The sequence below is a fragment of the Akebia trifoliata genome, chromosome 7 (genome assembly GCF_017979445.1).
Source record: "Akebia trifoliata isolate Shusen 1 chromosome 7, ASM1797944v1, whole genome shotgun sequence".
NCBI classification, from domain to species: domain Eukaryota; kingdom Viridiplantae; phylum Streptophyta; class Magnoliopsida; order Ranunculales; family Lardizabalaceae; genus Akebia; species Akebia trifoliata.
This window is the reverse complement of record NC_141381.1, coordinates 32448048-32466586: the sequence shown is the minus strand read 5'-3', so window position 1 is coordinate 32466586 and position 18539 is coordinate 32448048. Positions and strand designations below refer to the sequence as shown.

Genomic DNA, 18539 nt, shown 5'->3' with positions numbered 1-18539 from the left:
TTATCTGAGGGGGCAAGTTGGCCACCAGTGTAAAAACTTGGCCACTTGTAATGAGAAAGAACCCTTCAATTACCCTCCAAGAGTCAACGCCCATTTGATGACCAACCAATGTTATCACCACCAATCAAATCCTTATCCCAAAAGTTCTAAATATCATCTTCAATCAAAGAGTGAAAGAAAGAACCAAAAGAACGTTGATGGATATAGTAAAACCATGTATGAAGTCAATCTCAATAACAGAAGATTTGGCCTTAGATATAGTGAAATGGAGGAAGAAGATTCGTTTAGTTGACCCAAAATCTTTGGAATAAGACTATGTTGTTATTGTTGCTCAATTGGTCTTTTTTTCTCAAAGAATTCATGATGCATCATAAGTATTAAGGTGCAAGCGAGTGGTAATAATATAGATATGGATTCAAAGTGGTCGTCCATGAGGCTTAACATGGTCCTTGAGTTTGTAACCATTTTCATATTGGAGAAAGTATAAATCTTATCTGCCCCGAAACAATCCTAATCCGAACCCTAACTGATCCTCAATCCGAAGAATACAAATACATAATGTATTTTTTTTTTAAAGTTGCTATTGGCACCCCAACTTTAATTATTACACTACAATTAAAAAAGAGGTATTTCCCAAAATGTGCGCAACTTGTGTCAAAATTCTAATTTTGGTACAATGCTCATTTTAATTCCCAAACATGTTTTTCCAGTGAATTCATCACTTTTATAATCAATGAAATTGTTGATAAGGCAAAATCGCTAGTATTTTATTTGTGAATGCGTTGATTGTAAAAGTGACGAATTCATTGGAAAACACATGTTTTGAGAATTAAAATGAACAGTGTACCAAAATTGGAATTTTTTCATAGTGTACTAAAATCGGAATTTCATCATATTCAACGCTCGAAATGAAGATTCATTCATTAAAAATAGAATCATGCTATCTTGCCTGCGTTGGACACTGGGTCTTACATTGAGTTGACATGGCAGTGCACAGATAACCCTAGATTTATTTCCTTGAGATACAAGTTAGAAAATCAACAGTTCTCTATGCATTGCCAAGTCAACTCAATGATGGAGCTAGTATCCAACGCAGGTAGTAAATCATCTTCCTTAAAAAAAAAAAAAATCATTGATTGAGAATAAGTAAAAGTTGGGGTGCCAATAGAACCTCTATCTCTCTCTCTAGATTCTTATTTGTTAGGGGTGAATCTTCATTTCATGTATTGAATATGATGAAATTCTGAATTTAGTACAATGTTCATTTTAATTTTTAAAGTATGTTTTTTCAGTGAATTCATCACTTTCATAATCTACAAACTCGTGAGTTCATCACTTTTAATATCAACAAATTCATTGTTTGGAAACTAAAATGAACATCGTATCAAAACCGGAATTTTGATATAAATTGCGTATATTTTAGAAAAAATCCCTATTTCGTCAAAGATTTATCCCGACTTACTTGGTATGTGTAATTTGTGAGGTATTGCATGTACTCATAGGATTTGGACGACATATAATGCTCTAAAAGGTCAGTTGCCTAGCTCCTACTTGTAGAGCCCACCGGTGCGGACACCCATCGTGAATAACTTCAAGCAAACATTTTAGTGTTTGAATGGTGTGTTTTAATCTAATAATAAGGGTGTGATAAATAGTTTAATAAATAAAGGTTTTAATAAGTAAAAGTTAGGGTGCCAATAGAACTTTTCTTTTTTCATTTTGCCCTTTTTCCATGTCCTGTCATCTGGCACTCTGTGGTGGGCTGTGTTTAGCAGAAGGGAATGATCAGCAATCGATGGGCGCGATCTTGGACGAAAACACCCCTAGTGAAAAGGAGAAATTTCGAAGCTTTTCACAAGGTTTTTTTGTTAAATTTCCACTCTTTCGTGTTTATGAATTGCCCTTCGATGAAATAAAAGCCCTAACCTCTTCTTTTTCTTCTCTCATGCAGCAGCTCTGCTAGGGTTTTCTCAAGATTAAAAGTGGAACTTTCTCTTCTGAGGTGAAAATTTTCTGTTAATCTGTTTATAAATAAGTGAAATTTCAGCTTGTTTATTTGAAGCCGATTGTTTTGGTTGATTTTGATTTGAGTTAGGGTTTCCTAATTTGCTTTTTTATTTTATTATTTTATAGAATTTATTGCAATTCTGTTTAATTCTCAGAGGAATTACATGCAGACCTTTGTACTCTGAGAAATTTCTGCAACTTCTCCAAAAATAAAAAAATTGAACAGTAATCGCCTTATATAAGTTGCATTTCTGTAGATCATGTGAAATTCATTTTTTTTACGAATCGGGATTAAAAAAAAGAAAAGAAAGAATCATTATAAGTTTACAATTATGCCTGCCGATGAAAGATGTTGAAAGAGTTCGGTTTAAGGTAGTGTAGGTAGCAAGTTTGTTGCAAGGTTTAATGAATAATTACATTTCTAAGTAGTGGAATGACCTTGCTGTCACGATCCATTGAGATTGAGCCACATGTCGCACTGATTTGTCCCTCTAAATTATGGATAGAAATGTTGCCAACCATTTCCTCAAACTTGAGAGACCTTTGTGACTTTGAAATGAAAGAGTGTTATGGTTATGAATTGGATAAAAAAATGAAAAGACGTAAAAAATTGCCATTTCATGTCCCATCTCTTGTATATGTGATTGTAGCCGTAAGTGTGATTTGTGATACAAAGTAGAAATCATGGTTAAGCTTTCTATATTCATCTTTCCTTTTGATATTACAGTAGTAAGTATTAGTAGAATGAAATAAATGGGTCCATCTTCGTCCTTGAGTTTTTCTAATGACAATAATCAGAATTTAAGCTTTGAGTTCTAGAGTCCATGCTAGTAATTGAAGCCATCTCCATTTACTTTGAGGCCGTGAATCTAAAGTGATTAGATTTCTTAATTTTCTGAGATGATTGCAGTTAGTGTGTCAACACGGGACTTGTGATAGTGTAAATCTGTCCAATCACTTTAGGTGGAAATGAATATGGTAAAGAAGCAGTACCGTTGCACACACTCAGCAAGCTGTGCATGCACAAATTCCCATTTAAGCGAAGATATAATTTTCCTGATATTTCAACAACTGAATTGGAATCCGAGGTTGATTGCAAATTTTTCTTGTGTCTGCAAATGGTTTGATGATATCGCTAAGAGGGTCTTATGGAAAGAATTTTGTCGAGTACGAGCCCCAAAAATGATGGTCGATCTCCAATCTAGTGGTAGTCACATTGTTGACGGGAATTGGAAGGCACTTGGGAAACTTCTCATTTACTGTTCAGGATGCAACAGAGGTGGCCTTTTTAATGACATTCAAATCCCGGGTCACTTCGTTTATAGGACACGGTTTTCTGCGACGTCGGGGAAAAGCTTTCTTCTACCGCAATGCAGAACAGATGTGTTGTATGTGTCAGACCCTTGTGAGCATCTTGACCAGGGAGATGAGGGTGATGTGGGGTTCTTTCGGGGAGTTTTCAAGTCATTTTTGGCATCGAAGGTTCGAAAAATGCTGATTGATAGGGAAGCCAAGTTCCATCCAACAGAGGGGTGTCCGTATTGCAAGGCGAAGCTATGGAGTATGCTACAAGCCAAAATGATACCGCCGAGTGCGTCTCGCAGGTTGGGTGCCTATGATGATTGCGTTGAGTATTACGTGTGCCTTAACGGACATATGCTTGGTATCTGTACCCTTCTACCACTATCTGATTCAGAAGAGGCATCCGAGGTGGAGTGATATTTGGAACCAGACTCAAGTATCAGATCATGATCAGGCAAGTGTCTTTTTTTTTTATATAAGTTAAATGAAAACTACACCAAGCTTTTGAAAGAGCTAAAAATGATTTTTTTTTCCAAATAGAGGGCTGTAGGTGTCATTATTTATTAGTAATTTTAGTGCTGATTGAAAATAATCCCTTCTTCTTTACTATTATAATGAGAGAATGTGGAGCAGAAGAGGTTCGACTCCAAAATTTGGTTTCCAAAAATGCCCCCACCTTAACATTATCAGGGTCATTTTAGTCAAAACCAAGTAAATTACAATCGCACATCCCTAAAATCTCGTTTGTTAATTTTCAAAATTATGAAAAATATCCTTATTACTATTTAATCTTCAAAATCATCCTTTAATTAAAATTTTAAGTTACGAATAAGCCTTTCAAATACATATGTTTGCACATGCCACCTTGTCAAATTAATGCAAATGTCAGGATGGGAGATTTAGAGGATTTAAGCTTATCTTTAGTTCAGTGTTTTCAAAGGCATGCAAGGCTTATGCTTTGAGGCACACCTCAGGGAAAGGCCATGCCACAGGGAAGAAAATATAAAAATGAGGCATACGTCTCATACAAGAGGTGTCCAAAAAGGTTAATGCCTTAGTGAGCCCATTGAAGGGAAAATCCCAAACTTCTACATCTGTGCTTAAATGTGCAGCATCAGGCATGAAGCAAAGCTTCCTTCTTCCCATATTGGAACAGTGTTCCTCTTCATTTTTAATGAAAGACTTGAAGGTTGTTGAGATTTAATGTCCCTAAGTAGACAAGCATTTTCCTTGTTAGTAATATGAAGAAATTATACTGCTATGCTATTTTCTCTAGAGTTGGTCTATCCTACTCCCTGTTTATACCCCTATTTGTGGATCCTATATGGATAACCTTTTGGATGATCCAACTGTATATTTAATTATTATCAACAAGAAGATCGTTGTTATTAAAAACTAGTCCATTCTGACAATAGTAGTTTTGTAAAATATTAATGATTTAGACAAGAAGCTCCAATTCTTTTAGTTAAAATGAACCTTAATAGGATTAATAATGTTGGGATGAATTGTAATTTTGATAGGTTGGTTTTCAAAATAGTCTATACAGGATTGATATGTGGGAGTACAAAAAGGGTATAGACTAACGCCTTTTTATTTATAGTTATTGTGACTATTGATAATTTCTTTCTTGAACAGATCTTTAATTGTGGTTACTTTGAAATTGCGCATTTGTGCTGTGGATCAGACTTGGCCTCAGCTGTCCTTCCCTCAACTTCTGTCTGGCAGTGCACAACCATTGATTTCACTATTTACTTTTGAAGGATTTACAAAAATCTTGTGCTGACCTTTTGTTTCCATTGTCTTCGAGTGTATCTATATTTCTGTTACTCTGAACCTTGTAATCTTGTGTAAATTGTATGGCCTAGATATGCACTTGAATACTGGTTTAACATGTCCAATACCACTTATTTTGTTGAGCTTGTGTTGCCTCATCTTTTCTTATAACACCACAATAATTAAATTGAATGGATTTCATAGATGTGATATTTATTTATTTTTTTAATTCTCATTCTGACCCATTTGCTCTAATAACCTCTACGGTTGTAGATGACATTTTCGTTGAACCTGCAACCAACAGCTCATGATCCAATGATTCAGTCCAGCAAAGGGATTTCCAGTTCTATAACACTCCAATCAGAATTACCCAACGGTGTGGTCCAACAGAGAAATCTCCAACTCTGGCTGAAGAAAATTCCCAAATTTCTTATGCGGACTTAAATATTGAACTAGATCAATATCATAACATTTCATTGTTTCCTATCATTTCTCATTTTTGGTATATGGATGAAACTTGTTAAGACAAAGAAATCACTTGCCATTACGAATCGTAATTTCCTATATCAAACATTGCCAAACTTTCTCCAATCATTGGCCTAAAAACTTGATCAAGATTAATAATGTGTTTTGTTTGGGAAAAATGATAATTTGAGAATAGGTGAGAAAGTTTTGGTGAGTTTGGAGAGGGTGATAGGGAAAGTAACAATAGAATTACGGTTTAACTTGTTTGAGGTCTTGTAGGATAGGTAAAAAGGGGAATAAAGCAAATCGGTGATTTTCACTCTAATCCACAAGGCTAAATTGTATATAAATGCTCCTTTAACATATCTGCGGAGGCAGCGTGAAAGGAAAATTTTTGGCAACTACCAAAGATTACACACAGTGCATACAAATCCAAAAACACATTTGCAAAACCAACACCGACGCCATCATCCATTAAATAACCGAGTCTTTCTGTAAAGAAAGTTGCATATGTAACTCAGGCAAGTTCAGCACCTTCAGAACTTCTCTAAGGTTTGACCTACAAACAAAAAATCAGACCCAAGCCATCTATAAACTTACCAAAGCTATATAGTCATTCACATAAGCAAGGCCAACTTAGAAACAAAAGTAATGTGCAAGCATTTCATTTATTGTGCACCTACGTTCCATGTGATTATTTAAGGTTTTTCATTTCCTGTTCAAACAGCTTCAAACATCTACTGAAGATTATCACAATCAGGCAGAGTAAGCAGTCTTTGAGATAAGATCAAATGATATTCCATTCTGTTGAAGTCGTTCTTGGAGATCCGTTGGGCCAAAAACAATCCCAGGAGGTAACACGCCTCCTTTGGGTAGGTTGTCACGTTGGCTCAACAGAATAAGTGCACACTGAAGTAGAATAATCGGAGTGGTCAAGTACCCAATCTCGGGTCCCATGACTCTCGTAATTATTTCAGTATCTGGTTTTCTGTTTCCCTGTGATGCAAGACTAATGTCACTATAACCTTGTCCGACAAACCACATCTTGAAGGAAGCACATTTCACTTCTTCCTCTGTTGGTCCTTTCTTCCTGAACCATCCGAGGGTGAAAACTGAGGGGAATTTTAAGAGAAGCCACCTCCCAAATCCAGTTTTTCCAAAGAGACCAATGAAGATCCCAACCGTGATACTCCGAATGACACCCAGCAGAGATTTGGATGCTATCTTCACTCCAAAATGGGCAGGTTTCACTGTCAACCAGAAATTTTCCTATTCTCCACATGTTCGTCACTCTCATTAACCCCAGGAAGGCCATGCGGGTTCTCGGTCAGAATTGCAAGTGTCCTTCGGACAACAACAGAGTCTGCCGAAGGTAACTTGACAGCCCAACGTCCAATTTTCTTCTGGTGCTCTATTATTGCTCCTTGGGAAGGAGGGGGCCCTGGAATCTGCAACCAAATAGAGGATTCATACATCAAAAACCATACAACCCGTGTTCCATGAACCAAGTAAAATCATAATGAGAACTTCCAAGGGCATCTCTCAGGTATGAAAAATCAAATGGTGGATCTTGACAATCAAACAATTGTCTCCTGTCCCAATTGAAATACACCACAATAAAAATATTAACCAAAAAATACGACCAAATACACTGTAATCTAACATACCGTATCAGCTACAGTCCTCAAGAACAATCTATGTAGTATGGGGCATGAAATAGAATTGACAACACCATTTATATGGGATGCAAATTTTCTTCACAATTTGATGTAACTAGAGGCATAGTTTTAAATAACAATGGTGATAAAGCAATGTGTGCGTGACATTGAGATTCAAACAAGATAAAGTAATAGTATGGGAACCACACCCACTAGAGGTTTAAGAGATACAACACATGCACCAAAATCTTGTGGAATGATCAAATAGAACTCCCCTGTAACTCAGTCAGGAACTTAGACATGCCCTATACTTTTTTTACAAAGGGTTCCTACAAGATAGAAACACTTCGAGATGAATAAGATGACCCCAAAATCATGAGTTGGACTGTAAGTATCCAGCTCCTCATTCAATTAATTTATGTTTTAAAGCCATGTCTTTTATTAATTCAAATGTGTTCATATCCACTCTCAAAATCTCAATCCATGTCTGCTTGGGGTCCTTCCCTCTTTCGGAACATTTAACTTGCACGTTACTTCTAACTAAAGCTGTCATCGGTCTTTGTTGCACATGAAAAACCTTCTCTATCTACACTTTCTATTAATTTATTATGTATTAACATTACTCCTACATTTTCACGAATGCATCCATTTCTAATTTTATCTATCAAAATCTTCCCAATTATCAATCTTAGCATCTTCATCTCCGCTAAACTTAATCTAGTTATACATGGTTTCTTAATTTCCAAGCAATGAACTCCATAAAACATAGCTGATCTTATTACCCTCGTATAAAATTTTCGGTTTAATTTTACTAATTCCCAAGGAAGTCCATAACAAAAACAAAATGCAAATTTTAAAATTATTATCTTGTAACAATTAACACCAAAGTCCCAAAAAGACATCTTGTTTTTTTTTTTTTTTGACCTTCCTTAAAAGAATGCTTGGGCTCAAATAGTTCAACTTCCATCCAAATTCATCTTTTCTTTCTTATCAATCAAAAAGTTTAATTTTTTTTAAAGAAAATTAAAGAAAAAACGTCTTACCACCGGCCTAGCTCTTCTGGGTCTAGACTTCCTCAACTCCACCAACTTCCCCACATTGGCAACACCCAAAACAGCTGATTCAAACGTCGCAAAATTCCCAACAATCCTCTTTTCTGACTCCAAGCTCAAGTACGCCTCCACCCGATTCGGCACAGCAGGCGATACCCATTGCCTAGAATTGAACATCAACCCCAATTCAGCAGGAACAGAATCAAACCCACAAGCCGAAACCACCAATGATCCCCTCTCGAACGCCTTATCATGATAAATTGCTTCCATTTTCTCCATAAATTCAGGCTCCCCACATATATCTAAGTAATCACAACCCACTTCAACACAAGCAGAGACAACAGGCTCGCCATAGAGACGAAAGGGTCCGACACAGTTCAAGACGAGCTTCGTTTTGCAGAAAAGGCCTCGAAGGGAAGATGGGTCGGATACATCGGCTTTGATGATGGATATGGGTGGTGGAGTTGTTGGGTGAGATGCCCATTTTAGGGTTTCTGCCAATTTGGAGGGATTTCGACCAGCTAAAGCTAGGGTTTTGAGTGGAGATGAAGGGGTGTTGAGGAATTTCAGAGCTTCTCTTACTACGTATTTACCTGTGAAACCAGAGGCACCAAAGATTATTAGGTCATAGTGGTTAGGGTTTTCTGGTAATAGTTGCTGTTCTTCTTCGTCCATGTTTGATTGCAAAAAATTGTCGAAGGGTGAGAGTGATGTGTTGGGTGACCGTACCGCATTGTAAGAAAGTTTGGGTTCGGAAATTATTATTTGATTCACGCTATTTGCGCCCACCGTCTCGTCCAGGCCCGACGAGTTTTTCGATACTTTTAAGCGTCTTGTGAGTCAAATAAAAAAAAAAAGAATGTGAGTTATAAATCTCGATTAAAAAATGACTTTATGAGTTGATCTCGTTAAACGTCAATACCAAGTTAACTCGGGTGATACATCTTGAATCTCGAACCAGTTTAAAAATTATGACTCCAACTATGGTTTCAAAACTCGTCCGAGACCGAGACGTATCATCCGAGACGTCTTGATAATAGGCATGGATGAGCCTGATGGACAAGTTAAAATTTTGGATGAGATATAAAACCCCATGTTCATTTTCCATTTTGTTTTCTAAACGTATCGAAAAACTCATTCGAGACAACTTGATATCTGGCATGGACGAGACGATATGCGAAACCGAGATTTAAAACCATGACTCCCAAATTGTGTTTTAAGTGGGTTCATTAAGCATAAATGGTGGATGCATATAGCCTCTGATTAGTACCCAAAGAGGGGTGTTCTACTTGGATCAAACATTTGTGTTTTACGTCCACTTACGCTGTGTTTGGATTGAGTCAAATGGAGAGGAGAATAGAAAATAAATGAGTTTCTCTCCATTTCTCTTGTTTGGATTGTTAAGAGTAACTCCAAGACAAATCTTTACTTTTTGTCTTTATATTAGCATCTACTTTGATTTTAGAGAAGATGCTTTCTGCGGAGCCAAATGAACTTCAATGGGTACCACGCTCTAAATCACGGTTCATGTCTCTAATTCACCATTCATAGCATTAAAAAATCATAAAGTTGCTATTGGCAACCCAACTTTACTTGTTACACCCAATTTAAATATAAAAAAATAATCAACTATTATTTTTTATTTATTTCAATAAAAAAGAAAAGTTCAGAAAAATGAATATTCTTGATCAAACTTATTTTATTACAAATTTTCGTCGAATTTGATCGAACAGTTGGTTTTATTTTATTTTTAAAATAATTTATAAATATTTAATGAAAAGAATTTAAATACTTAATAATAATAATAATAATAAATTAGTAAGGGACAAAAATTATATTTAAAACATATTTGATTAAAAAATGAAAGTCAAGAATGACATTTATATAAAAAAGTAGGGACACAATTGATATTTATATGTGATTAATAGTGAAATAGAGACCATCTCAGAATTTCCACTTGGTCTACAAATCTAGAGACATGAATAGTGGAATAAAGGGCGTAGAGATATAGAGACTAGTTGGAGTTAGGTTTGGAGGTCTCTATCTCTATATTTAGAGATATAGAGACTGTTTGAAGTTGCTCCATGGGGGGAGAAGAGAAAAGGAAAAAAGATGAGTTTTCTTTCTCTCCAAAAGTAGAGAGAAACCCTATTAAAATATTTTATAAATCCAACTCTACCACTAGATCCCTTTTAAGATATTTTAAAATTCCAAACCTAGCCCAATTTCTCTCTTGTCAATCCAAAATGGTGGAGAGAAACTCAGTTTCTCTTCACTTCTCTCCTCTTATTGGGTTTCTCTTCTTTCCACTTCTTTCAATCAAATCATATTGTTAAAGAGCCAAATAAAAAATGGTGTAACAACAAAATTAACCATAACAAAAAAAAAAAAAATTCTCTCTACACCCACCTAAAAATAGGTTGACTTTTTGTTTGACAAAAAGGTTATCAAAAAGGTTATCAAAAAATTTCATTTTGACTCGGTAAAATCCTATTAAATCTACTTGAAAGAATTCAATAGAAACTTGTCTATTGAGCAATCTATAAAAGTTTAATAAGTACTTTCACATAGATTCAGTAGGATTTTCTTTTAGCATTATTGGTACTAAACTACCGATTGAAACTTTATTTGATTTATTTTTTAAGTCAAGATTTATTAATCCCAAGACCATGAGTTGAGATTTTCATGATTATTTCTAACTTATTTTGCAAGTTCTAAGTGTATAGCTTCTTGTATCACGAAATCCTAGTTAAAACCCTTGTAGATGCAAATAAGAAGAAGAAGAAGAGGGGGGTGTGTGTGTGGTGAGGGGGGTGCCAATGGGTACCCATTTAATCGAAATTGATTCGAAACCGAAAATATCAATTCCCTTTTAGAATTGATTAGAGTTAGGTCTAAAATGGAATCAAACTTATAAGAACTAGAACCATTAGGTTCTATCCGACGGGTATCCGAAACTGATTTATTTTTTCATTTCTTTTTTAAACTACTTATGATTTAAGGTATTTTTTTAATTTAAAGATTAATGCACTTTATATAAAGTTCTTCAATTTTTCACTTCTCTCTCTCTCTCTCTCTATTGTTTCTATCATAATTTTTTTACTTAGTAGAACTATTCGTATGCACCACATCAAGTATGTGTACATTAGATTTTTTCCATAGTCTCTTTTTGGGATACACATGATTTATTCTCTCCATCGGTGTTGGTTTTATCTTTACCACAAGTATATATCTAGACTTCAATCCCTAGCACTATTTTTGTCGGTGGAAATGGAACATATTTTTTTTCCTTACGGCTAGAATTTTATTAAATGAATTACACAAGTTGGGTTAGAGTAGCTATTCAATAAATGTATCAAACTCATTTAAGTTTTTGACATAATTATTAAACAAGTCGGGTCGGATTGGGTAAATTTTAGAATACCCCTGCTTCAACACAACACAGCACTACATGACCCGATCCGACCTGTTGCCAACCCGATTGAAAAGTTATGAAAGATACGCTTTAATATTGATGGCAAATTGGGCATTTTCAAGCAAAATGAGGGCATTTGTTGGGCAAGATAACGCACTAATTTAATTACAATGTCGTGCCAATGTTTCCACGTTACATTTATTATTAGTATGGAGATGTTAGCCAGTGCAGGCGCTGACATGTATACAGTTGCTTTATTTACATAATCACAATCTGAGTAGTTAAGTGAACCACTTTACTTATATGTAAGGGTGACAATGGGTTGAGTCAGATTGTGTTCATGTCGTGTTGAGTTAAAGGTATTATGAAAATTTACTGAACCCAAACCCAACTCATTTAGTAATCGTGTCAAAACCTTAAACCCGAACCCAACCCATACTATTGATGGCAAATTGGGCAGTTTCAAGCAAAATGAGGGCATTTGTTGGGCAAGACAACATGCATTAATTTAATTACAATGTCATAAACTAGTCATGTACATAGTGTGTCTGAATGATAATCAAATTTTAGAAGTCCTCTGACAAGTTCACATTTCGCTATCTCATGGAGTTTTTTGTAGCCTGCGTGCCCTAACCATGCATGTCAAAGGTCTGGTGTCTCGTTATTTATGGTCTTTTTTATATATGCCTCTTTTGTTGACATTATGTACATAGACTTCACTCACATTCCTTTTATCACAGGTATGTCATTTACTTTAATATTCTCAAAGATCTTCACATCTTGGAGTCCGAATAAGGCGTACTATCCTAGTTATCTGTGGAACATATAATAGATTTTTCGCCATTCCAAGAACATGGAAGACTTTTTGTAGTAATCGGTTCTCACCAAATCTCGTTGCGATTTCTACATCACCCATATGCTTTACCGGATATTGTGAATTGTCAGTTGTCACAACCGCTCGATTTCCATCATATGGATACATGGTTTTGAACATCTTCTCATCATCTGTCATCTGGTTTGAACAACCCAAGTCTATGATTTAGTCAATTGTTGCATTCCATTTAGATGTGCAATTTACTAAAGTTAGATTAGTTTTATCATATTGATCTTCCACCATAACTGTGAATGCGTGTTTTTCGATGTCGCGGTGGTGGTTGTTGTAAATAAACCTTGTGTTTAAGTAGTTGATGCATAATTTTCTTGTTGATCCTAATCTTTCTCATCACTAGTTCCCTTTTGTTTACTAGCTTCTGCATATCGAGAATCTCCAGTCACTATATTAATTTATCATGAATCAATTTTACTCTGCAATCACAGGCAAAGTGCCTTGATTTTCCATAGCGGTAACACGACTTTTTAGTTTTCTTATCTTGTATTTTTTTTGGCGTTCTTTCCGTTGACGTTGGTATTTCCCCCGTTTTTTTATCTGCCTTTGTTGTGATTCAATTTGAATTTGCCTCACCACTTACCTTTGGAGTTTTTAGAAAACATGGCTTCTTCCTTGTCTTCAGTCTTTAAGGTACTAGTTTTGACGAGCACCATTTCATGACTAATGAGCAAATTTTCTAACTCATCCATAGAAGCTTGTCTCTCACCCGGCAATAAAAGTCACGTATGTCTCATCCTCTGGTCGTAGACCGTTGATCAAGAATCTCTTCATTTTGGTATCCAAGATTTTATTCTCTGGATCCAATAGGGACAACTCCTTACGCACAGTCTTCATACGAATGAAATACTCTACCACCGAAAGTTTTCCTTGTTCTAGACTTCCAATCTCTTTTTCTTATTGTTGAAGGCGATATATGTTTTTCTTTGATAATAGACTTGCAAAAATATCTCATGTCTCTTTTGGTGTTTTTGCATCCGAAATACGAATTAGAATGTCATTATTCGCGGATTGCTTCAATGCATAGAGAGCTCTACCAACCTTAGCGTTCCACTTTGTCTTTTATGTAGGGTCTTCTAGGGGCACCATGTTGTCTCCTCACATCACGTCTTAGGGCTTGTGACCCATCATGTAGGACTCCACATATGATTTCCATTCATCATAGTTGGAGTTGTTAAGCTTTAGTAAAAATGAGAAACTCAAGTCACCAGTCATTTTCTTTTCAATAAAATCATTGCGTGGCCATGCCGAAAATTTTCTCCCAATGAATTGTCCCACTCTTATACTAATTGTTAAGATTTCTATGCAGTGGAGTCAAAATTTACTAAAGCTTTTATTATTGCGAACACATAAAACAAAGAAAAGCAAATGTCACACGTTACACCACACGTAGAAGATGGAGTAGAGAAGTTGAGAGAGAACAATAAAATAGTATAAAACTTTATCATCTCTAAAGCAAAATTCAGCACATACTAACTCATGCTAGTGGGTGTCTTTATATAGAAAACCAATTAAACTCCTATCTCAAGTCTCAACTAGAATTCTTAAAATAAACTTACTCTATTTAATTAAAAACAATCTTAATCTAACGAAGATCACAATTCACATATTTCCTCTTAACAGGAGCTAAGAGTATCTTAAATGGTTTCTCAACCGAATTTGTTAGCAAGGCTTGGAATTTAAATGAAGAATATGCCAACAAACTCGTTAAATGCCAACAAACTCAATGAATCACAAAATATGCCTAAGCCTAACAAAGCTCTTGATAAAGATGTTGTCTTAAGCATTGATGCTGCATTGCTTGCCGTCAATGACAAATGGGGCTCAATGTTGCACTTGTGGAGCTTCGTGGGAATGCTATCTTCTCTCCAGAGTACTCTTCTGATTCGGCTTTGCAGATGATTTATATTGTGAGAGGGAGTGGACATGTTCAAGCGGTGGGCATCGATGGGCAACGCATCTTTGATGAGAGGATAATTGCTGGTCAGTTGTTTGTTGTTCCAACATATTTTGTAGTCTCAGCAATTGCAGGAGAGGATGGAACGGAGTGGCTTCTATCATTACTACTCAAGTAAGTACCATCTTCATCATCAGAAACAATTCATTGTCCCAACTATAGTTTTAAAACTCATCGATCGAGTCGACTTGAAACTTGTCCGAGTTTACTTGACTCAATTGGATTTTGAGCTGACTTACTCCCAAAAATCAATGGGTCTGAAACTCAGATGAATTGTTGATCTATTTAATATTTTTATTTATTATATTATTAAAAAATATTTTTAACTATTTATAATTTAATATATTTTTATTCGACATTTCCGAGTTGACTCACAAATTTTCCACTTGATGGACATTTGAGTCGAGTTTTCGAGTTCTATAACTATGATTTTTACTGGTGCCATCATATATTCTTAGTTTTATATGCTCAAACATTGTTCATTGTTGTTGATCTTAAATCATTGACTTTCATTCTCGTGTTTTAAAGACCTAAGTCCACAAGTTGTGCAAGCTTCTCTTTCATATAACTCAAGAGTTAGAGGAACTCTTCACGTCAAAAATGTGAGACAATCACATTTTCTTATTATTATTAGTATGGTTTGTAATTGCTCCAAGTCTTCTGATACATTGAGTTATTAAGGAATAAATTAAAATGGGTGTTTAATCATCCAAACTACTGAATGAAGTTTCATATATATATATATATATATATATATATATATATATATGGGTCCCGTTCAGCACCCTAAGCTTTACCACACACTTTAACAAACGTGTTTTGTCTTACATGGGTTAGAAGATTTGGAATGGGCTGATTTTTGGTGAGGATGATCTCTATGGTGAGGAGATCATTTTCACCAAAAATCAGCTCATTCCAAAACTTCTAACCCTATCAAAAATGATTTACAAAAAATGGACGGTCCACGATTTTTCAACATGTAAACATGGGGCTAAACATTTTGGAATGGGCTGATTTTTGAGGAGAATGATCTTCTAATCATAGAGATCATCCTCACCAAAAATCAGCCCATTCCAAAACTTCTAACCCATGTAGGACAAAAAACATTTGTTAAAGTGTGTGGTAAAACTTAGGGTGTTGAACATTTCCATATATATATATATATATATATATATTTGTTTTTTTGGTCGAGATTTCATAATCTCTAAATTGGGAGTTGAGGTTTCTATGATCATTTCTAACTTATATATTTTACAAGTTTTAACGGTATTACTTCTTGTATCACAAAATCCTAATTAAAATTAACCCTCATAAATGCAAATAAGTAGTGTGTGTTTGTGTGTGAAAAGGAGAGAGAGACAAGACGAGGAAGAAAAAGTAGTGGGGTGGTGGGTGCATAATGTAAAAAAAGGTGGGTATTTTGAGATTGAAAGGGTTTGAAGGAGTTGAAAAGAGTAAGTGGGTGTGATGAGACTAAATGGTGGGTGCAAGTTTTTGGGATTTTTTCCCAGAAACCATTATCTTCAACCTTCATAAAAATCTTATTTCATTCTTAAAATTTTAAGATTGACGAAGAAAAAATTGAGATTGAAGGGTAAAAATGTTATCATATTAAGTGATTAATCGATGAATCACAAATTAATTTGTCGATTTAATCGATTGACCTTCTTTTTGAGAATTTTGCAACTCTCACTTTTTTCTTATGATTAGATTTGATGTTTGATGAAAGTTTCTCAATTGGTTGATAGGACCTTGTCTTTAGAGATTTGTTTAAAAGATTATACAGCTAATATCTCTCTCTCTCTCTCTCTCTCTCTCTCTCTCTCTCTCTCTCCTTCTAACTATTTTCCTTCTCTAATATTATCAAAAGAAAGATCGTTTAATATAAATATCTAAGCAAGACTATTGCATGGATTAGTGGAATCATAAGCAACTCTATAAGTTTTTTCTCCCTTACTAAACTAGGGACCCTTCACTTGAATGACTTTCCCTTAATTAAGAAAAATAGTTCTCATATGAATGAAGATTATGGATGGGTGGATGTGGATGGTTATCTCCAAAAACTTAACCATTGAAGGTTGCGTTTTCATGATGATTTAACGATGAAATTATGATTTTTTTTAAATACTTAAATTACTAGATTAAAATTTCACTGTTAAACCATAAAAAAAAAAAAGGGCAACATCAACTAATGGTCAAGGAGTTAAACCTAATCTATCATTTTGCAACGGGGTAAACCTAATATCACCAATTTTACGAGGGTATTTCTAAAATACTAATATGTGGACCACCTCAATCCTCCAAAGGACATGTGTTGAACACTCTGCTCATTCCCTCCAAATCTTAGTTCCTAACGAAACCCATTTTCAATAGTGGTTGTAACAACTTTGTTGTGAGGCTTTGAGGATGTCTTATAGCATCTCCAACAATGCTCTTTGAAATAAATAACATATTTTGTCAAAATTTGACAAATGTTGTTTTAGCTAACCTAAAATTTCTTGAATACTCCAACAAATTCAACAAATATTTTATTTGTTGAAAATTGGCTCAAATCTTATTAAGAATCGTGACCTCACATTTTGGAATTAAAAAACATGACAAGTATTATTTTATTTTTAATAAGGGTATTTTGGTACATGTACAATATTACTTTTGAAAAAAAAAAAAAAACCTTCCTGCAATGACTTGGAATAACACTTGATGTAGCACTACAATATTGCACAAGAGTATGAAAAAAAAAAACCATCAATTTTCTCCAATGTGTGACTCCTATTTTGAGGAAATGCACTGTGGCTTTATGCAAGGTGCAGTCATACTTTGAGTTTATTTGAAGCATTTTTCTTTTGTAAATAATAGAAATATATGTATATAGAACACATTTTCGTTCAAAATATTTGCAACACTTACAGAAAAAAGTTTTTATTAAAATATATTAGTGAAAGAGATAGAGATAAGGGACATGGCTAATTTAGAAGTGGATGGGACCGAGCCCAATGAGCCGAAAAGGTGTCTAACGAATATTGAACCCAAACTGTCGTTTAATTCCTTAGGTTTTCTATCTGTATAACACAACGGTAGCTCCCACTCCAACTGCAATTGCGAGGGTATAAACGGAGTGGACCTCTATAGTGTAGTGGTTTTTAATGGTTAGGAGAGTTCCATGTCAACCAGAATTCACAAATACACCATTGAAAAGCAGATTGAAATTTAAGGTTCAATGATCATCCATTTTCAAACTCTTAGATCATGTAGAAAAAACATATTTTTTCAACATCTCACTCCAACTACAATAGAGTAGCAACCACATTACCTCACTTTATTGTATTTCCTCCCTCCCCTCCCTTTCCCACCCCTTTTCAATAATATCCTCCTAATTTTATTATTTATATATTTTTTACCCCTTTAATTCAAAGAGGATGCTTAGGCACAAACAAACTCTAATTTATATAATAAATTAGAGTGGGATCCTACTCAACTACAATTTTATAAGAGATAAATATCTGACTCTAATTATAATAAATTGGAGTGAGATCCATACTATCTCATTTTATTACATTTTCTCTTCATCTATTGTATTTGCTATCGACCCCTCTCGATAATATCCCTCTAATTTCTTCTTTTACCCCTTTTTCAATATTATCCCCTATAACTTTATCATATTTTCACTTTTACCCTAAAGAGGATGTTCCTTTACTCCCTTTTTTTAATAATAGCTCTCTAATTTTATTATTTTTCCTTTCTTTGCCCCCTTAACCTTAATTAAAGATTTTTTTTAATGATACCCCTCCAACTTTATTATTTTTCTATTTTTACCACCCTTAACCCCCAAAGAGGATGTATACTTGTTTTATAGGCATTAGCAAACTCTAGTACTCTATATAAAAAAAACCTCTTGCAGGTTCATTTATGTTCATGAACAATAAGTTTGTTCAACGACTAGTGTACCTACCTATCAACTCAACAAGTACTCTCATTCAAAATGATGGGAATACCCTTATCTTCAACCTAATGAAAAACCCCCATT

At 34.8% G+C, this 18539-nt stretch overlaps 2 protein-coding genes across 6 annotated transcripts; one reads left to right on the top strand and one right to left on the bottom strand.

Annotated features, from left to right (window-relative positions):
• Nucleotides 1–1706: 1706 nt before the first annotated feature.
• On the top strand, nt 1707–6653 carry EDL2 (EID1-like 2). Of its 5 annotated transcripts, none has more exons than XM_086448605.1 (4): nt 1707–1859; nt 1952–2002; nt 2918–3763; nt 5356–6653. In XM_086448605.1, the coding sequence occupies exon 3, from the start codon at nt 2977–2979 to the stop codon at nt 3724–3726; it is 750 nt and encodes a 249-aa protein (XP_086304731.1). In that variant the 5' UTR covers nt 1707–1859; nt 1952–2002; nt 2918–2976; the 3' UTR covers nt 3727–3763; nt 5356–6653. The 5 variants fall into 5 exon arrangements, with proteins under 5 accessions (XP_086304731.1, XP_086304732.1, XP_086304728.1 ...); XM_086448606.1 differs by lacking the exon at nt 5356–6653 and adding an exon at nt 4945–5225 and having other exon boundaries at nt 2971–3763; XM_086448602.1 differs by lacking the exon at nt 5356–6653 and adding an exon at nt 4945–5225 and having other exon boundaries at nt 1708–1859.
• On the bottom strand, nt 6184–8998 carry LOC147399155 (Saccharopine dehydrogenase). The gene is given in 3 exon segments (XM_086448601.1): nt 6184–6812; nt 6815–6995; nt 8249–8998. Coding segments are annotated over 3 exon segments (1374 nt in total). The 5' UTR covers nt 8933–8998; the 3' UTR covers nt 6184–6303.
• Between the last annotated feature and the right edge of the window lie 9541 nt (nt 8999–18539).

Excerpts from the sequence above, each read along its gene's own strand:
- EDL2 (XM_086448605.1), top strand. The coding sequence starts at position 2,977 with ATGAATATGGTAAAGAAGCAGTACCGTTGCACACACTCAGCAAGCTGT.